Below are 18,833 nucleotides of genomic sequence, written 5' to 3'. Positions count from 1 at the left end.
CTCCTACTTGATGTCGTGCACTTAAAAGTGATTATCAGGTAATACAATCAGCGCAGGCACGGTATGTTTAATGACTCAAACCGTGCAAAGAGAGAGGGGATGTGTAAAATCTCAATGTCCTGGAGTAACCCGAACCTGGAACTTATGTTCTTGACTCATCCTGCAGCTGTGACGTCTGGAAACAGTTGCTACCGTTCATCTGCCGCTCTATCATTCACTAATGCTCGCCTCTAATCAGGGGTCCCGCTGGGAATTATGGACCCCCCGCTGGACAAGATGTGACATTCGACGCTTGCCTTGATGATCAGAATTCCTTCCAGTTTAAAGCCTCTCACTCGGATCATCATCGTTAACATCCTCCTCCCACCTGTTGTGTTTAAATTACAAGGCGCTAAAGAGAGGGATACAGACCAAACGTATCCTCACCGCACCTTGATTCCACGGCAGCAGGACGGTTCAGCGAGTGTTCTGAAAAACAAAGAGGAGGTCGCTGCTGCCGTGACCTGACACAAGAGAACACACCGTATATTTAGTTGCAAGGTTAAACGAGGACACAGAGCAGTATGGGAAAGGTGACTGAGACGGACTCTTCTGCAGTCTTGGCAAAACTCACATGACCTCATATTTGAAACGGTGTAGCTGTGTGCACACGATGGAATTCGGCTTTTTTTTTTGGCGTGCTTTAAGATAAACCTAAAACACTGCTAACTGAGATGAGCTCCACCCACATCCAACTATCTACAAATTCATTGAAATAGTTGTTTATGTTAAATGACGGTCAGTTCTACTCATTTCAATGCACACACAGCTATTCTATGTTGGATGTCGAGTGCTTCTGATTTGCAAGTGTCTTATACTCACGTGAACCCAAAAGGATCCTGTAAATCGAGCACTTGTTTGTAAGCCTGCTGCTCATGTTACGCTGGATAACAGAAAAATTGATTCTCAACATGCCATCTGTCTGTTCCTTCGGCTTAATCTGCTTCAAAAAACACTTAATGAAGGGAAAATATTCTGATTTCATCCACACTTTGGCTGAATCTTTAGTATTTACCATTTTCATTACTGATTTTACGGGGCAATGTACTGACAAATAACGTCAAAATACATCTTTGTCAGAGATTTCATTCATTTTAGGCATGTGAAGAATTGACAAAGTGGAGAACAGTGATCTATATTCAAAACTTTCTCCTGATGCATGATTGCAGGCTGTTCATAAGATCTGCATGACTGACGTGCGATCAGTGGGAATTGTACCTCGGCCTTGCAGCCACAAGCTCGATCGTGTTTCAACACTCACACGTTTGTTCATCGTTTCAATCTCACTCTCTAACTCACCTTCTGAAGTGACTGATGGTGCGTCATGATTCCAGTGAGATTCCAGTGTTGAAGCTGGCTACACTTCCCCCAAATGTGAGTGCAGCCTTGGCAAGTGCTGAGCTTTTTCTGTGCTTTTTGGTTACCTTGGCAACAAAACAATGCGGGGATGAAGAAAAGAAATCAACCAGGCAAAAAAAACAAAACAGGGGATGATGCAAATTAAGGGAGGCATACATCACAGAACAAAGAAAAGGGTAAAGAGGAAGACTAGTTTGAAGATGGTGGCGTAAGAGAGGGATGAGAATAACACGAGTATGAGGATGAGCAAAATGATGGGCTGGAACATCTGGAACAGAGATGGAAGACAGGAGGAGAGAAACCGTGACAAATGAGGAACAGAATGTTGGATCAAGTGAGAAAGAGGAAGAAGCAGAATCAGCATTAACTGTTTGCTACTTTTCGAGCGCCGCCATTAAAGTTTCTTTTTGTTTATTTAGTCTTGGTCTCACCGACAGCGGCTCCTCCGCCTCCCGGTCCTCGAGCCTCGGCACTTCCAGTTTGTCTATGAAGGCCTGCAGTTCTTTGCGAAAGGCCTTCATCTGGGCGTTTATGCGGTACAGGAGCTCGTGCTCTCTGATCCTGCTCCCGTCGTCCTCGCCGCCCTCCTCCCCGCCCCTCCCGAACATCAGGTCGCCGTTCGAGACGAAGACCCTCGCCTCCGAGATGATGGTGGCCGTGTCGGCGATGAGCCTGTCGATGGTGCGCACCAGTCTCTCCGCCTCCACGCGGATGTCGATCATCTGCTGCCGGTCGCGCAGGCTGCACCGGCCGCCCGGCAGGAAGCGGGACAAGGCGCTGGCGGCGGCGCCCTCGGGCCCCGTGGGGGTGTACAGCCCCCGGGTGGGCGTCAGGCAGCGGCTGCTGCCGTTGGTGTTCCTCACCTCGTCCGAGTCGCTCTCCCCGCCCACGGGGCCCTCCCGCTTCCGGTGGGGCGGGAGGAGGCGGGAGGAGGTGGAGTCCTCGTCGCTCTCCCGGCGGCCGCTCGCGGCGCCGCCGGCGTCGCTCTCGGCGTCGCTGTCCCGCGGGCTGGGCCGCAGGGAGAGGTGGGAGGCCAGGTCGTAGCGCTGCATGTTGGAGAGCAGCACGCGGTTTTCGTACTGCAGCTGCATCACCTGAAGGGGGAGGAGCCATAACAGACATCAGTCAAGACGTATTAATGCACTCGATTATTTTACTTTATCTCGAAAACAATATCAAGCATCACGGGTTTTGTTTGTTTGTTTGACACTGACAGTATTTTATTTTAACATGAAGTGCTTTAGTCACTGCAGTGATTTTGTTCTTATTTTACTGTATTTTTTAACTAAATCCGGTATTAAAACATGCTCAGATTAAAAAAAAAAATCATTATAGCAACATAAAACCAAGAGATACAATTAATTAAAAAGCAACTTACAATATGATGGAGTCACATCTATAATTCAGAGGATCTTTTAATTTTAAGTTATTTACTTTAAAAAACTCAGTCTGAAAAGTTACATAACTAGTTTACTAGTGTTCCCCCAGAGGCCTTCTTAGATCTGGTTTGCTCATGTTTTCCCTGATCTTCCATACCTTGCCGCTCAGATCATTGATCTGCAGTCTTGCAGCTTTCAGCTCCTCCTGCAGGGCTTCTGCCTTTGCTCCGTCCAGCCCCCCTCCTCCCGCTGCGCCTCCCCCGTGCCGGGCGCCTCCTTCGTGGGTGCCCGCCTTGAAGCGGAGCTTGTTCAGTTCGGTGGTCACCCTCTTGTTCTGCTCTTCGGCGTCGGCCAGGTTCCTCCTCAGCAGCTCCGCCTCGTCCTCCACCAGCTGCAGCTGCTGCCGCAGCTCCGTCAGGTCGTCGCCCAGACCCCGCCCCGAGCCCGCCGCGCCCGTCGCCCCGCCGACGGAGCTCCCGGCGCCCTCTCCTTCGCCGCGGAGGTCGTCGAGCTCGGCCCTCAGGCCGCGATTTTCAACCTGTGGACGCAAAAGATGGATCAGACCGAAAAATGAATTTACTGGAAATTCCAACGTAAAAACCTCAACTGAACATCTGCTCTCACCTCCAACTCAACTATCTTCCTCCCAAGGATGTTGGCCTCCTCCTCCACCAGGCGGAGCCGCAGCTTCAGCTCTGACTCGCGGGTGGTGGGCGGCCCCCCTGCCTCCCCTTTGGGGTGGGTGCTGTCCAGCTCTCCGTAGAAGGAGCGGTACTTCTGTAGTTCCTGTTCCAGGCGATCCTTCTCCTTGTCGATCTTGGCTGTTTTCTTCCTCATGAGCACCGCCTCCTCTTTGATGAAGGCAAGCTGGCACTTCAGGTCCTCGTTGTCCTCCTGAATCATAAAGAGAATCATAAAGAATTCAGAGCTTTACAACAAACACTGACGTGCTCTAAGGAGAACGAGCTAAAACCTGATCCGTGAATTTGAAAGGTCAATCTTTGGCATTAGACACACGCAGAAAGACCGAAGATTAAGAAGATTTTGCATCAGTATTGCTGAGCCAAGAAGTTCACGCTCGCTGGACCAAGAGGATTTCTGACATTTAATGAGTCGCACGAAAACGCTTCAGCTTTGCAAACTCCACTTTCATTAAAACACACTTTGCCTGATGGGAAAAGTTACACGCTTGACTTAGAATCACTACGTAACAGTGAGAGTTACAGTAATGTAAGAAGAGTCTATTTGGCTCTTCAGCAAATGATTGAAACTTGCAAAGTAGATTTAATTTGATTTTAGATTAAGAGCCTGTGCTGCTGTAACCACTTCGATCAAGTAAAAAAAAAAAAATAAAGAATTCATTTATTCTCATAACACGTCTCATAAACTGACCGGTGGAAAACTGTTGAATATCACAGTAACTCAGGATAGTAGATATTTCTAAAAAGAACCCATTAAAATCATTTTGAAAATCACATTTAATTGCAAGTCAAACCATATGTTCACTGTTCGTGTCTCACCTCAGTCGGGGTCTGTGCTGCTTTCTTATCGGTCTTCTGGATGTCCTTGCTGCCTCTTCTCTTCTGAGACTATTGGTGGACATTAAATCAAAATAAGAAAGATTTGAACAATTTCAATCACAGGATTCTCAATAGATGTGATGATGAACGTGGCGATGCCTTTACTCGCCTCTTTGGTTTTGTCGAGTTCATTCTGCAGAGCTTGCTTGGTCACTTCGACCTCGATGAGCTTCTGCCTCAGCTTCTCGTTCTCCTCCTCGGTTTTCGTGCGCTTCTCTTCCACTTTCTCCAGCTCGTGGTGCAGCCTGACAGACACGTCCTTTGCTACCTGCAAATATCACTGTGATTAAACTGAGAACGGCGACTGATAAGCTGGTGTGTAAATGTGAGAATATTTTACTCAGTTTGTTTACATTCCTGGGCAGTGACCACAGATTACGCTGCAGGATTATATGTAATGAAATACAGTATGGAAGCATCCATGCAGGCTCGGTCAGAACCCCGCCCCACCTTCAGGTCCTGCTCCAGACTCCTGAGCAGCTCCTCATCGATCTCCCCTGTCTGGGCGTAGCGCAGCCTCTTCCTCTCAGCCTTCCGCAGACGATACTGCAGGATCCGACAGTTTTTATTGGCTCTTTCTAACTCACGCCTCATCTCCTGCAGCTGACAAGTGTCCTCCTCGTAGAAAGTGTCTCGCATCTCGTCCATCTCGGTCCTCATCTCCTCGATCTCACACTGGTTGAAACAAAGCAGAAGTCACATGTTACAGGAGATAGTTAAAGTAGATATGCAATAACCAACAGGCTTGACTGATCATATTCAGACAAGTGTGTACTTTGAACATATGGTTTTCTTTTTAATGGCCTACAAACATGGAACACACAATAATATTGTAAAGAGCACAGCTTCAGTTGGTCATTTCTATACCAAAGGCAATATTGATGCAAGTGGATCACTACTGGGGGAATCAATAACCAATTAGTCATCTGCAGCCAGTGATTAGGCCAAACCTTATTCACCCTGAAGACATATAGAGGATGTTTATCAGACAAATTGAGTGGCTCTGTTTATTAGTTTAACAATGACACTGCAAACAGCAGAATATATTCCACTGTGGCTCCAAACAAAATAGGCACATCTTTCTTTTTTTTTCAACAGTATCTTATATAAACGGAATGCAGATCCGTCTACAGACCTTGAGATCTTCGTTTTCCTCCAGCAGCCGCTCCATCTCCTCATCGTAGGCCTCGTCCTGCTGTGTCACGGACCCCGCCTCTGGAGCCTCCGCGGCCGTCTCCGACCCCCCCTGCATGGCGTCCTCCGCTTTCGTTTGCATCCTCCTCCTCAGCCTCTTGTGCAGATGGTAGTGGATCAGCTCAGCCTGCAAGCATCCTCCCCTCCAGAAACCCGCACCGAGGCCCGCTCCGCAGCCGGCCGTCACGCGGCGGCCGCGGCCGCCCTCTTTTGCTCTCCCCTCGGAGCTCCCGCCGGGGAGCGGACGCCGGCTGGAGACGCCTTTCAGGCAGGGTAGGCGTAAAGCGGTGCGACGGGCCGGCGCTGGTAAATCCGCCGGGTCCCTCTCCGCAGCATCCGCCCTGTTCGGTGCGACGGCGGCAGCTTCAGCACCATCCGGGGGAACAGCTGCTCCGCCGCGGCTCTCGGGCTCCCTCTCCCTTCCGTCCGCGGAGCTCAGGCTGCTTCTGCTTCTTCCCGGAGGCAGGGAGGAGCCGCACCGGCCCGGGTGTCTCGGAGGGAGGCTGTGTGTTCCTTCTTGGGAAGAGCCGTGCTGCCTCCTCCTCCTCCTCTTCCTCCATGCACTGCTGTCCGCTGCTGATGCGGACGGGGAGGAAGGATCTGCAGCGCCGCCGGCGGCAGCGTTCATCTTCTGCTCCGCTCCAGCAACCTCAACTCCATGTGTGTGTTACATTGCTAAGAATTCAGTGGATTAGACCAAAATATAGAAAAGCTGTAATCACAAAGATTAATCGTGTACTGTTAAAAAGTTTAAACTTTCATTAGGGTGCTGTAAACGATGCGACCGCTAGAGGTCGCTTTTCCAAACACTCCAGCCAGCCAGAGGAAAAACAACTTTAAAAGCTTTGTAGAACATCCGATAAAGACCTCGGGATGGTCTGACACGAGCCCACAACCTTTGGAAAAGTTCAAACAAGTGCAGCTTCGTGAGATATTGCACGCTGAGATAATAAGTGATGATAAAAATCTTACCGCTCAGCACGAGCAGAGTGATGCTGACACAGGGCACCACCAGGCACTGCGGCCCGTGACGTCACGGGGCACGTGGAAACAGGAAGCACGGGAGGATTCCCCCTCCCCTCTGTGATCAAACCCCCATCCATGCTTCATCCTGAGAATATCCTCAGAGTCTCACTGGTGTATGTGGAGTTTGCATGTTCTTTCAGTGTGTCTGTCTGTGTGTGTGTTTATCTCAGTGTTTGTATCAGCAGCCTGCCTCTGTAATCATCTAGAATTCTTGACCATGAGTTGGATAAAGCAATATGGAAAATGAACGGGTTGATGACACTTTTGCAACTTAGATTCGTGAGTAATACAATCAACTAGTATAACCTTCAAGGGCACAGGTATCAGACATCAGTCCCAAAGGCCAAAAACAGCCAGCAAGAGGCGTAAGTCCAGTCCAGGAAAGACCGGTCCAACTGTAAAAAAAAAAAAAAAATGCCTTTGACTTTTTAGGTGTTTTCTTGGAGTGGTAGACACAACACAACACTGAGGTATGCGCTGAGATATAATGCTGTCATGAAAGCTAGTTACTAAATGTAAATGTTGTAGAAGTTCTTTGCTTGTTTGTTGATATCTCACTGTGTTTTACTCCAGAAAACATTGTCAAAATTGTCTGTGTTAAAATTATAGAATTTTTTAGTGCTAATTGCATGGTTTTGTAAAAAAACATGAGTTTTTTTCAGACTTATTTTCTGAACCACAACAAAGAAAAACTGATGTTCAAATTTTAAAGTTGTTAATGGCACTATTTCACCCACTCAAAATGAAATTGGGTTGTCTGCAGCCTATGATGTTGCCCCTGAGTGAAAATTAATTTGATGTCCCTGTTACCTGAGCACAGATATGGTGTCTGCAGGCACAAAGGAGCTCACAGGAAGCTTATGGCTGTTGTCCAAGAGACTCAACATGAATTGGATTTGTTTATTCATGAAGTGTGTCAGATATAGGCATTTCAGTGATTTTGGGGGGGGGGGGGAAACTTAAGAATTAAAAAACTTAAAATTCAAAAAAGTTGTGAATTTCATATAACGAACCAATCACGACAGAATTTAATTAATATTTTTTCAGATTAAGATATAAAATTAGTCTTTTTTTCCTGAAGATGTAATGTTTGATTGTCACCACTAGATGGCCCTGCTGACCGCCACATTGTATTCAGTCAGTGTTAATGATGAAGTTGAGGATCTGACTCTTTGTCAGAAAGTCACCATTAAATTATCAGTCTATCGTAACACCAGCTGATCCCAGGCTGAGTTGTGCGTGCGTCCAGAGAAATGTAAGTCTATGTTAGGTGTGTCACTGATGCTCAAGTTAGTATTAAGTTTTAACAAGCGGCATCTTGATCGCGTTCAGATATGTTTTGCCTGGAATCACAGCTTCATTCTAATGTTTAACTTCCAACATGGGTGATGTTGAATAATTATACAGTACAGTTCTGGAGTATTGGGTGTGCCATGAGAAAGTATTTGCCCCCTTCTCAAACAGAGTTTTTTTTTTTTTTTTTTTTTTTTTTTGCATATTCCCCCACTTCAGTTTTAAAATCATTAAACAAATGTAAATATCACACACATATAACTCAATTAAACACAAAAATCAGATTTAAATGATGCCTTTAAATATAAGGAGAAAAAAACTATTCAAATCCTGTGTGATAAGGTATTTACTCCCTAAACCCAATAACTGGTTGGCCTACTGGCAGCAGCAACAACTGAAATCAAGCGTTTCTTATATTTGGTAATGAATCGGACGTCTCCGTTGATATATTTTGGCCCAATCTTCTTTGTATAATTGTTTTAATTCAGCAACAGTGGGGGGTTTTCAAGCATTCAAAGTCTTGCCACAGCATTTCTATCTGATTCAAGTCCAGACTTCGAGTAGGCCACTCCAAGACCTCCATTTAAACCAGTCAGAACTTGGCTTCCTAGTGTGTTTCGGATTGCTATCCTGATGGAGAATTCAGATGTTCTTCTGCTTGAGGTCATGAATATGAATAGATAACCCGTCAATCCATCACATATTCTCTTGGGGTTCATTCAGATTTTTTTGTTTGCCTTTCTGTTCTTTTTGTTTGTTTGGGGAAAAAAATGGCATCCATGGCAGAGTTCCAAGGCAGTCTTTTCCTAATTGTAGAGAGATGAAGACTGACCTGAACTGAGGCAGCGGAGGCCTGCAGTTCAGTCAGTGCTGTCATGGGTTTCTTTCTGACGTCCTGGTGGATGAATCCTCTCTGTGTTCTTGAGTAATTTGGGTCGGTCAGCCATTTCTGGTAAGATTCACCACCGCTCCATGTTTTCTCCATTTGTGGTTCGCTGAAGTCCTGCAGCTTTACAAATGACTTTTTAACCCTTTCCTGACTGATGGATTTACTTATTTCTCATCTGTTCTTGAGATCTTTAGGCCAACTTCATTCTATCAGACAGATTCTATTTAAGGGATTCCATGATTGAGCAGATCTGGAGGTAATCGGGTTTGGGTGTGGTCAGTGGAATTGAACCAATCTTTCCCTTTCTAAAAAATGTGATTAGCCACAGTTAATTCATGAATTTGCAAGGGTTTGGAGGGGTTAGGTCTGGACAACTTTTCTTCCCCTTTAAAGCATTAATTCATCATTTAAAAACTACATATTGTCTTTACTTGTGTTGTCTTTGTCTAAATTTTAAATTTGTTTGACGGTGTTGAACACTCAAATGGGGAAAATATTCCAAAAAATTAGAATTCAAGAACGGGGCAAATACTTTTCTAACAGCAGTGTTTGTGATCATTTGTTTAAGATAACAGGAAAATGATATTTCTTGAGTGATTATATCCCACAAACATGCATGTGCACTTTCTCAAAGTTCAGTAAATGGATCAGCAGTTGCAGGACTCTTCTTTATAGATCAGTCGTGGAGGAATAAAGGACTTCATTATAACAGATGCTCTCTGTCTAATTAGCCAGGCTACTACAACAGAGGCTATGCAACAGCAAGACTTTTTGATTACTCTTCTCTACAAGATGGTGTGAGAAAACCCGAACTGAAAATCTGGTCGACATGGAGCCTCTGCATCGCTTTAAGTGAGAAGCAAATAACTTTTCATTGCAATGTTTCCCTTTCCTGCCTCTTGGGGATAACAAGTGGATCATTGTTTATTGATGAAAACTTCCCTCCTCATCTGTCTCTGATCCAGAAGTCTAAATGTGGCCCAGCAGCAGAGGGTGCTCCTCGTCTATAATGTCCCCTCAGCATTGTGAGTAATCGCTCTCACAGACGGCGAGTGATTGAAATGCTGACTGTTTCCACTCCGTTAGGCTAGAATGAGCTCCTTAGTCATATAATTGCTAATGAGATGAGTGAGTGACGGGTCAGGTTTGTGAGGATTTAGACCATGCATACTGACCCCTTCACCCTCCAGCAAGACTGGGCCTCTGGGGTCTGTCGTCTGTCTGTCCATTGACGAGGATTCTAGGCCAGAAGTCTGTACCACATTTTTCAAGAAACAGAAAAACTGTTACTTATGTACCCAAATGTTTTTTTTTTTTTTTGTTTTCACCAAAGTTGTTACACAAACCTGCATTTAGTTACATTCCCATATCAATTCACATCTTCAAAGTAATGCAGCCGATGCATTTGTGCTCGGCGTCCACGGTGTGCATGTGTTCATGCATGCTTTTTGCAGTCGCAGGGTTGCAGGTTAAACTGACCTGTGCTAAATGCCTCTGATAGAAAAGCCCTGGCCCTGCTGCAATCCTCTTAGTCCCTGGCTTAGATCCCTCAGTGTCCCTGAGGAGGACAAATACACCTCTCACTCACCTCGCCCTGTCTATCATTCACATCTACGCCCGCCCTGATGGCACGGCTGGAAAGAGACAGGTGGTGGTGCAACAGGATAAAGAGGAGGGCTTTCAAGTAATGCATGCAGGATACAGGGCTGGAGAGGGAACCTAAACGAACACATTATAAAACACCAAAAGAGGAAAGGCACCAGATTCTTTGGATTCAGAAGAAATCTGAGGAAAATGAAGTCTTGCAAATAGGGTGAATCGATCTGAGGCATCGGGACAAAGGAAAAGGAGAGTGGCTAAATAATTTAATAGCTGCCATTAGTGATTCCACAATGAGCTGAAAGCATTTGGTTGGAGTGTGTTTGTCACAGGTTGATGAAGAAATGGATGGTAAATATACGGCGAAACAAGATATGATGATGAGCACTGCATCCTCAAATGAACCAAGACATCGAATCTGAAGCGCTGTTACTTTACAGATTCCAGTTGACAGGACGATCTTGCATGTGTGATCCATTAGCGTTCATCACATAAAAAGATGCACTGTGAACCTACACACTATGCCAGAGCCCAATGTTTAACTAATCCATACAGTTTTAGAGCTGCAGTGGCAACCTGATGGCAGATTAGCGGAGGCTTCTCTTCCACTGACCTGCTTTTCCTGGGTAACTCTAGGAGTGACGTAGAAATAAGCTCTTTTGAACCTAAAGCCAATTTACCCCCAAAGATTAGAGCAGATCTGTCTGGACAGGCCAAAGACATAGCCTACCTCTGCCTCTCTCTATAACACACACTCACACACACCTGTAAGAGCCATTAGAAACCTTAGAATGCAAGAAATAATGGTCATGGAGGCAGAGCAGGGATGTTTTGACTTTGTCCATGGTGAGGGCCACAACAATGTTAAACAGAAGGCCAAGCTGTCTACTAACTTAAATTTTCAAAATAATACTTGAATTTAGGCTTAGATGTGGTTAAAATGACTTTTCTTTTCTACTGATATAAGAATGCAGCAAGGCATTTTTTTGGAAAGTGTTTGCAGACCACTAAGAGTGGAGATGGAGGGTCTATATTTGGCCCTCAGACCACCAGTTGCCCATGCCTGAAGTCGAGGAATGGAATTGACTTGAGATGCAGAGCATTTTTTGCATTATGGCTTTCATGCACAAAAGCACATCAGCATTTTCTACGAGGTGCTCACATTGTCTTTATTTCACTTATAAGTGCAGGTGGGAAGCTGTGTCGTCGCCTTTCATAAAACCACGAATTTATCTTTGGTTTTATTTAAAAAATAAACAACAAAAAGCTCTTTTCAGGAAAAAAGTTCCCTTCGGTCCTATGTGTCAGCGAGACAAGTGCTTAGCTGAACTTTGACCTCTTCTTTCTTGCACCTCACCTATGTCGCACGGCAGAAATCATGAGGACCCACGAAAATATGTACCATAACAAATGTAGATAAAAATTTGAATAACTTCTAAAAACAAAAATAAAAATAAGAAAGAGAAGAAAATTGGTTTAATCCCAAAGATTTTTCCAAGCCAAGTGTTTAATTCACAATGAACACAAAGAAAATAGCAGATCATTCTGTAAATGCAGCACAGGTATATCAATTTGAGACAGCAGAGAAAAATGAAGTCCCTGACTTTATGAATTAGTAGATAGTGCAGGTGACTACAAAACAGCTAAATACAGCAGATGGCAAATGTGAGAACTTTGTTTTTTTGACATTTTGTTGTTTACTAGCCATGTTCAACTTAACTATTTGTAAACAAAAATCCCCCCTAGAAAAAAATACTTTGCCAGTTGTTTTTTGTTTTGTTTTTTTTGGAATAATTTAAATCATTAAAAGTCTTTTACAGCCCTAGAAAATAAATTACCTTAATAAAAACTAGTTAAGCCTTTGTTTAAAACAATCCTGGAATCCAGCGTATAAAAGTTGGAGGTGAATTTGGGGAGATAAATGAGTCGATGATGATGCAGCTTGTGCGTAGTCCTTGAAGATATCGATCTCTTTATGGTCCAAAACACAGTTGGACAGAGGAGCACATATATGATCAACTTCCTGCTTTTATTGATTTTGGGGGGTGAGAAAAAAAAAAGCTATGAAAACAACCAACACCCTTCTCGTAAAGCCAGAACCAAGTACAGACACAACAAATACAGACCGCTACCCATTCACCTTCTCCAATTGGTCCCAAATCACACCAGTGTATATTATCTGTGGGCATGGCTGTCTGGTGTGAGCGCTGTTTGCCCTTTCCCTCCCCTCCCGCCTCCTCTGGCCTCTTTCTGTTCATCGCAGAGTGAGCCCCGCCTTCCTCTTTACTCCCTCTTGGCTCTTCCTTTTCTTTGCCTTTTTCCGTTATCCTCCACCTCCTCCACCTTGCTGTGACCGTTAGTTACCACAGACGTGCCGTTCGCGACAGGCTTGCCTCCTTTGTGTGAAGAGTGAGGTTTGCGTCGGTAGGCGTGGTAGTAGAAGTTGGCGAAGAGGATGATGAAGGTGACGGCGTAGCCGATCAGGGCCCACTGCATCCAGCAGGGGAACGGGCAGCCGGTGTAGAGAGAGTGGCCAGCATGGCCGATGGTTACATGGAACTGGATCTGTTGTACAAGAAAACGAAACGGACAGCCGGAAGGTTAACGTACAGAATGCATAATATGCTCAAATAGGAATTTCTATTAAGCTTGACAGAAATCAGTATCTTGTCACGCTGCTTTATCACAGAATCCAATCCTGTTATCATGGATTTTAAGAGTTCAGTCGCTGTCAAAAGAATTATTTTGAATAAATCATTTCCAAAAAAAAAATAAACAATTTTTTTTTAAACGATTTTAAAGAGATTTTTAGATAGTACAAGCTCTACAAATCTCTAACTTTTTAAATTTAATGAGCAAATTACTGGTTCTTTATTTAAGGTCTCCAATGCTGAAAGCTTGAAAGATCATCATGCAAAGATACTGAGACTGCTGAAGTGGTGAAATAATTAATTTACCAGTATACATTCATTTGCTACAGCTCAACGTTAGCACAGTAAAGCCAGAATGGCCGGCTGTGTGAAAAGCACAGAGCTGAGCCAGCACTTTTTCTCTCCTTTTGTGTTTGATAAAAGTTGAACGTAGAGAAATGAAGCGTCACTCAAAACCTTTGTGCACTTAAAGAGAGAGACCTAAATTTCCTAGCTGCATCATGCATTTAGATATAAAAATATGCCAAATTGTGACTACAATTTACACCTGAAGAAAATATTTTTTTTTTCACAAATCAGTCACGATTATGTGCTGCAGATCCAGAGGAACCCACCATTTGAATAATGGTGAGGTATTTCTTCCACCAGAGGTACTTCTGCATCTGAGGTCCCAGGGCTGCCAGACCATAATAGCCATACATGAGGACATGGATAGAAGAGTTGATGGTTGCACCAAAGAAAGCTGTAAAAGAGACAGAAGCTGTATTAGACATAAAAGCAGTGGCGGTATTTCTTTACGTTGCAGTCGTTGGCTTGGTGTGATGAATGCAGCAGCTGCAGATCACTCACACTGTCCACCAGGGACCCACTTGATCCCGATCCACCAGAGGATGAACATGGTGCAGTGATGGTAGACGTGGAGGAAGCTGACTTGGTTGAACTTCTTCCTCAGTATGAAAAAGACTGTATCCAAGAATTCCACCCCTTTGGAGATATAGTACCACCAAAGAGCCCAGGCTATCTGAAGACACAAAACAAGGCAGATTACACTGAAGCTGACCAAAGAGGACATTGAGACACCTACACCAGTGTGTTCAAAAGGATCTTTGACACATGGCAGCTTAAATGTTGTGCAAACAGCATGCAGTAGATACGATTGCGAGTTAGTGAAGCCAAATGAGGTCCTGTTTATCTCTTTATAGCCTCAACAGTATGTTTGCAACGAGAATACACAAAGCACTCTGCGATTAACTTTCTCTGCTGCGTCGCCCTGCCTCTTTGACACACATGCACTCACTACACATGCTTGACCTCTGAGCTGTGGCACAGTGGCATCTTTTATCCCTCTGTAAGGCAGCCATGGAAGGTGGAGTGTGGGAGGAGTTCTCGGGTGGTGAGATCAACTATTCCCGCCTCTCCGTATCAGGAGCTACACCCTCTGTGTCCTGAGATAGAGGCTTTTTAACTCCCAATCCGCCCTCTGGGCCTTTCCTAAACTGATGTTGAACAGAGAGAGTGATCTTCATTTAATAAGGAATATCTTCACCTGGTTCATGTGATTATTGAGGGTTCAAACATCAGAGTGTTAAATTTAAGCTACATTAAGGGTGTTACTAATGCAACCAGTGCCTTAGTGATCTGGATGTATATAGTGGATGTGCGTGTGTGTGTGTGTGTGTGTGTGTGTGTGTGTGTGTGTGTGTGTGTCTGTACTTACCCTGACTTCATTGACATCGTTGGAGTAGTTGACAGGTTGACAGAGGTAGCTGTAACCGGCTGCTCTAGATCCTAGTAGGAGCTGGTGAGAAGAGACACTGTTCAAATGCAGGCTGGGAGGACGATGGTTGATTCCTGCTGAATACTGTTTGAGTGAATGCACTGAAAACAAATTCACACACACAACACCTGACGTTTTGCTAAATTATTCCAGTGTCGTCATGTTTACACTGAGCAGGTTTTAAAGTGGCCTGTAACATCGGTTTAGAACACTTTCTGTTAAGCAAAATGAGCCCAGGAGCTTCTCTGATATGAAACATGTAAACAAGTGCATGATTCATGAACGATGTGGCCACAAAATGGCTCCTGCTTCAATTAAATATAACATCTTTAGTCCAGTGGAAGAGGTGTTTTCATCTTGGTTGAGTCAGGAAAGCTATCGCTGAAGAAATCACTTCTTTGTTTTTTTTAATGTAAGTTTATTAGACCTACGCTTCATATGGCTGGAAGAAAAACCCACTATTTGTCCCCAGTAGCTCCTCATCCTAATAAAAGCATTTGTTGCATTTACATTCTCACATCAGGCGCCCTGACTGAGTCTTCATGGGGCACTAACCTCTTTGGCGATGTAGAAATTGAGGACCACCATGCTGAAGTTGTAGACTATGAGTGTCTTCCTGAGTGTGTAGGGCTGGCGGTCCTGCATGTATCTAGGCCCCGCCCACAGGAAGATCAAGTACAGGCAGCTGATGGCCAGAGTGGGAACGGGAGAAGACATCAATGGCCACTTCTCCACTCTTTTGTCTGTCAAGGGGAAATAAAGGGGTTAGTGATACTCTATACACAACAGAGTGACTTTAAACATTTGTCAAATGAATTAGTGTTGGATAACGATCACACTTAAATGTTGCAATTTTGACTTTTTGTGGGTTAATATGGTGCAAAGTGAGTCAGTAAGTATGCACGGACAAATCAACTGAAAACTATTGTAACGATGAGATGCTGCTGCTTTGTCTTAACTTAAGATTTTGTGTTTTTCTGTGGTTTTCACCATGTGGTCATCAACATGCGATTATATTATCTTGACCACTCCATGTCTGTACATGCAAGGTGGTCACTATAATCTACTTAAGATGGTTTGAAAGGCAATTTTCCATCTCATTCGATCATTATCAGTTATCTTTGGAAAACCTTATGAAATGCTGTTGCAAAGCAACACAAGCCTGAAGCAGTGCACTCTCCTCATGTGTGTGTATGTGCGGGTTTGAAACAAGCGCTCCCAGCTTACCTGCTATAGTAAGGCTCCATTTGTAAAACTCTACAGTGTCATTCACAAAATGTGTTACAGCCTCCATGGCTCTGTCTTTGGTCTTGATTATACTGTATGAAGAGAGAGGGCAAAACATCAAAGTTAGTGTGAAATATTTAGATTACAGGGCAAAAACATCATGCCAGCGTCACGAGCAGCAGGAGGAGCTGGAAAGTCCTCACACCACATGCTGCTTTGGCTGCAGCAGAAATGTATTGTCAACTCTAAACTTCATTTATTTGAAATATGTCGCTTCTATTGTGCAGACCGATCAACTGTTGCGATTATAAAAGTACATTCACCCAAGAATCTCCATTCACAACTTCATTTTTGCTGTGTCATGTTACACACATTACATGCACAAGCTGCACATAATAAAGTGTTGCCACTCAACTCTTCCAGCGATGATAGAAACATCCAATATTAGTCTTTCCTTAACCTTGTTTGAAACAGTATGGTAACATAACCTGCACACGAAACTAATGCACTTTTCATTGATTCCTATGAGTGCTGGGCTGTCACAACAGTTTTGGATAATTGTAGGAAATAAGACGGTATCCTTTTTCTATCCTTGACACTCCATTTCCTCCCACACAGATGTATTGATGGATACACAGCCGGACTTGAAGGAAAATAAAGTGCACCTTTAGAATAACGTTAAACAAAACGAGAGAGATGTACATTCAATTAACTGTAATCAGGCAGTTACGTAACAAACAGTTCTAATCTAGCAGAAAGCTGAGAGTAGGTGTCTTAATATTAATCTTTAATTAATCCGATGCGTCAGATCAGCTGCCCTTTAAATTATTAATTGGCCTGTATTCAAGAACTACTTTCCATCAACGAGTTTGTACACACAGGGGAGAACTGAGCACCAAAAACTATGCTGCATACAAACGAGGGACTAAATAATTTGTAGGATGGGCTTCATATGATAACATATCCCGTCAGAGGGAAGTGAGCAGCTCAGGGTTAACCGGGTCTGTGCGCGAACAAAAAGACTGGGGCGCATGTGTCAGCAGGTTTCGCTCGGACCGCTCAAGAGGCTTAAATTCAATTGATCAACGAGCTTAGATGGTAGGCCTAAGTACAAATGCCTAACGACCCACATGCGTGTTTGATGGTTATCTCTCTGCATGTGCCAAAGTTTCCAAAAAAAAAAAAAAAAAAAAAAAAGAAAAGAAAAAACCTGTTCATGATGAAAATTTAGAACAAAACACAAATTATGCAGAAAATGACACTGCTGCAGTGCATTTAGAATAACACTGTAACGCCTAACATTTTGCACGATGTATTTCAAACGGATTTAGGAAAAAGAAAAAAAAGAATGAACCGTTTATACTTGTTTTATATGAGGTGAATTCAAGATGTCAGCGCGTGCTTAACAGGTGGGTGGATGGAAAGTGCAGAGAGCGGATGGAGACACGTATGAGATTTTTTTTTCTGCAAACTAGAAAAATGAAAGAGAAAATATTCGTCCACCCACGCAGATATAACCGACGGGTAAATCACACGTTTCAGTTTTAGTCATACATTCAGAAATGAATGGAAAACGGAGTGTATTTTTCAAGTCGGATTTGTAGTGAAGGCTTTATGTTCAAAACCAAATTTAAAACGATGTAACAACAAACGGATGATATTTTAAGTATTTTAAAAGGGTGCGGCTACTTACGTCCTCGATATTTTAAAGCGTATAATGACATCCGGTGCAATTTGATGCCCAACTCCTCTCAGTTACTGCGTCGCCCCCTCCTCTGCCTCGTGCGCCGTCACAGCCCCTCACTTTCTTCACCGCCCCGGCTACACTTCGACATTAAACTGGGAAATTTGGCAAGAAACTACACAAGGCAAGTGGGAATCTATGACTAAGATAGGCCAATTATGCATTCGGTCCGTGCCGCCTGCTCAGTCTCATCATCTTCTCTCAATCTCCAGAACGCAGAGCTGCCGGTGCGCTTTGCGCATGCGCGGAAGGGACTCCTCTCTCTCGCGTGTGTGCGCTCGCCGGCTCAGCTCGTGAGCGCATTTCCTGCACGACACAGACCCTTTTCTTCACTTCACCTCCACAAGCTACAGAACCATCAAACAGAAAATTTACTAAACTGACAGAATTATTTTATTTTTAATTATTAAATTTCTTTCCATCTTATTTCATTTCTGCACATGTATCCCATTTCTTAACGGTTTTAATCCACTTGTATTGGGACCTGCAGGTGACTGCTGGTGGAAACGTCCTGCCTCCGTGGGCTCTGCTTGGAAGGTCCCACTAGATGGCGCTGTCAAACTATAATTGAATCTTCGTGAAGCCAGGCTCCTTACTGCACCAGCAGAGGTTTCTCTAAACAGAAGGATCCATAACTGGTAAAATAAGTCAACAGTAACATTTCCACTTGTTTAATCCAACCGGGAAATTCCTATCATGGGATGTTATTTGTGTTTCATTCTTTATAGCTATGTGTCACTGTTTGATTACATAGAAGGAGCAACATTCACCAAACACTGTGCATCACAGAAAATTTCTATATATTTATTTGAAATCCAGATGTCACTGCCAGACTTTTGGAGCTTCTTCGGCATCCAAAAATGACGTGATCTGTGCTATATTTTGAAAAACCTGGTAAATTTAGAAGAAGCAGTGCCCTGTCCTTTTCCAGAGTCAGTTATGGATTTGTTCTGTTACCTTGCTTTTCCATGAGGGGGAGTGACGGATCCAACTGGACTGTGCTAAGCAGGTCCAAACACCAGAGAGGCGCTGCTGTCCAAAACGGAATACTGTACAGTCAGTCCAACAAGTGTGTT

The 18,833-nt window shown here is 44.0% G+C and overlaps 2 protein-coding genes across 2 annotated transcripts; both read right to left on the bottom strand.

Annotated features, from left to right (window-relative positions):
* Positions 1 to 1,441: 1,441 nt before the first annotated feature.
* On the bottom strand, positions 1,442 to 10,452 carry LOC115402332 (protein SOGA3-like). Its single transcript, XM_030110842.1, has 10 exons — positions 10,348 to 10,452; positions 6,524 to 6,569; positions 5,493 to 6,205; positions 4,808 to 5,032; positions 4,467 to 4,625; positions 4,298 to 4,366; positions 3,402 to 3,671; positions 2,935 to 3,315; positions 1,830 to 2,492; positions 1,442 to 1,666 (listed from the first exon to the last, which is right to left on the bottom strand). Exons 1-10 carry the CDS (start codon positions 10,450 to 10,452, stop codon positions 1,556 to 1,558), a joined length of 2,742 nt encoding a protein of 913 aa, XP_029966702.1. The 3' UTR covers positions 1,442 to 1,555.
* A 1,962-nt stretch (positions 10,453 to 12,414) lies between these two features.
* Positions 12,415 to 17,979, bottom strand: LOC115401435 (elongation of very long chain fatty acids protein 4-like). Its single transcript, XM_030109613.1, has 7 exons — positions 17,707 to 17,979; positions 16,014 to 16,105; positions 15,342 to 15,529; positions 14,727 to 14,807; positions 13,859 to 14,030; positions 13,624 to 13,751; positions 12,415 to 12,923 (listed from the first exon to the last, which is right to left on the bottom strand). The coding sequence occupies exons 2-7, from the start codon at positions 16,078 to 16,080 to the stop codon at positions 12,642 to 12,644; spliced, it is 918 nt and encodes a 305-aa protein (XP_029965473.1). The 5' UTR covers positions 16,081 to 16,105; positions 17,707 to 17,979; the 3' UTR covers positions 12,415 to 12,641.
* Positions 17,980 to 18,833: the final 854 nt, after the last annotated feature.

Source organism: Salarias fasciatus, chromosome 15 (genome assembly GCF_902148845.1).
Source record: "Salarias fasciatus chromosome 15, fSalaFa1.1, whole genome shotgun sequence".
NCBI lineage: Eukaryota > Metazoa > Chordata > Actinopteri > Blenniiformes > Blenniidae > Salarias > Salarias fasciatus.
This window is presented reverse-complemented; position numbering and strand designations above follow the sequence as displayed.

What these genes read in the sequence shown, in the direction of transcription:
- LOC115402332 (XM_030110842.1), bottom strand. Translation starts at nt 10,452, where the DNA reads ATGCATTACTTGAAAGCCCTCCTCTTTATCCTGTTGCACCACCACCTG. An exon ending in AACTCGACAAAACCAAAGAG is followed by an intron (nt 4,367 to 4,466) that starts GCGAGTAAAGGC and finishes GTCCACCAATAG; the next exon opens with TCTCAGAAGAGAAGAGGCAG. An exon ending in TCAATGATCTGAGCGGCAAG is followed by an intron (nt 2,493 to 2,934) that starts GTATGGAAGATC and finishes CTCCCCCTTCAG; the next exon opens with GTGATGCAGCTGCAGTACGA.
- LOC115401435 (XM_030109613.1), bottom strand. Translation starts at nt 16,080, where the DNA reads ATGGAGGCTGTAACACATTTTGTGAATGACACTGTAGAGTTTTACAAA. An exon ending in ACGATGTCAATGAAGTCAGG is followed by an intron (nt 14,031 to 14,726) that starts GTAAGTACAGAC and finishes TTGTGTCTTCAG; the next exon opens with ATAGCCTGGGCTCTTTGGTG. An exon ending in ACCTCACCATTATTCAAATG is followed by an intron (nt 12,924 to 13,623) that starts GTGGGTTCCTCT and finishes CTTGTACAACAG; the next exon opens with ATCCAGTTCCATGTAACCAT.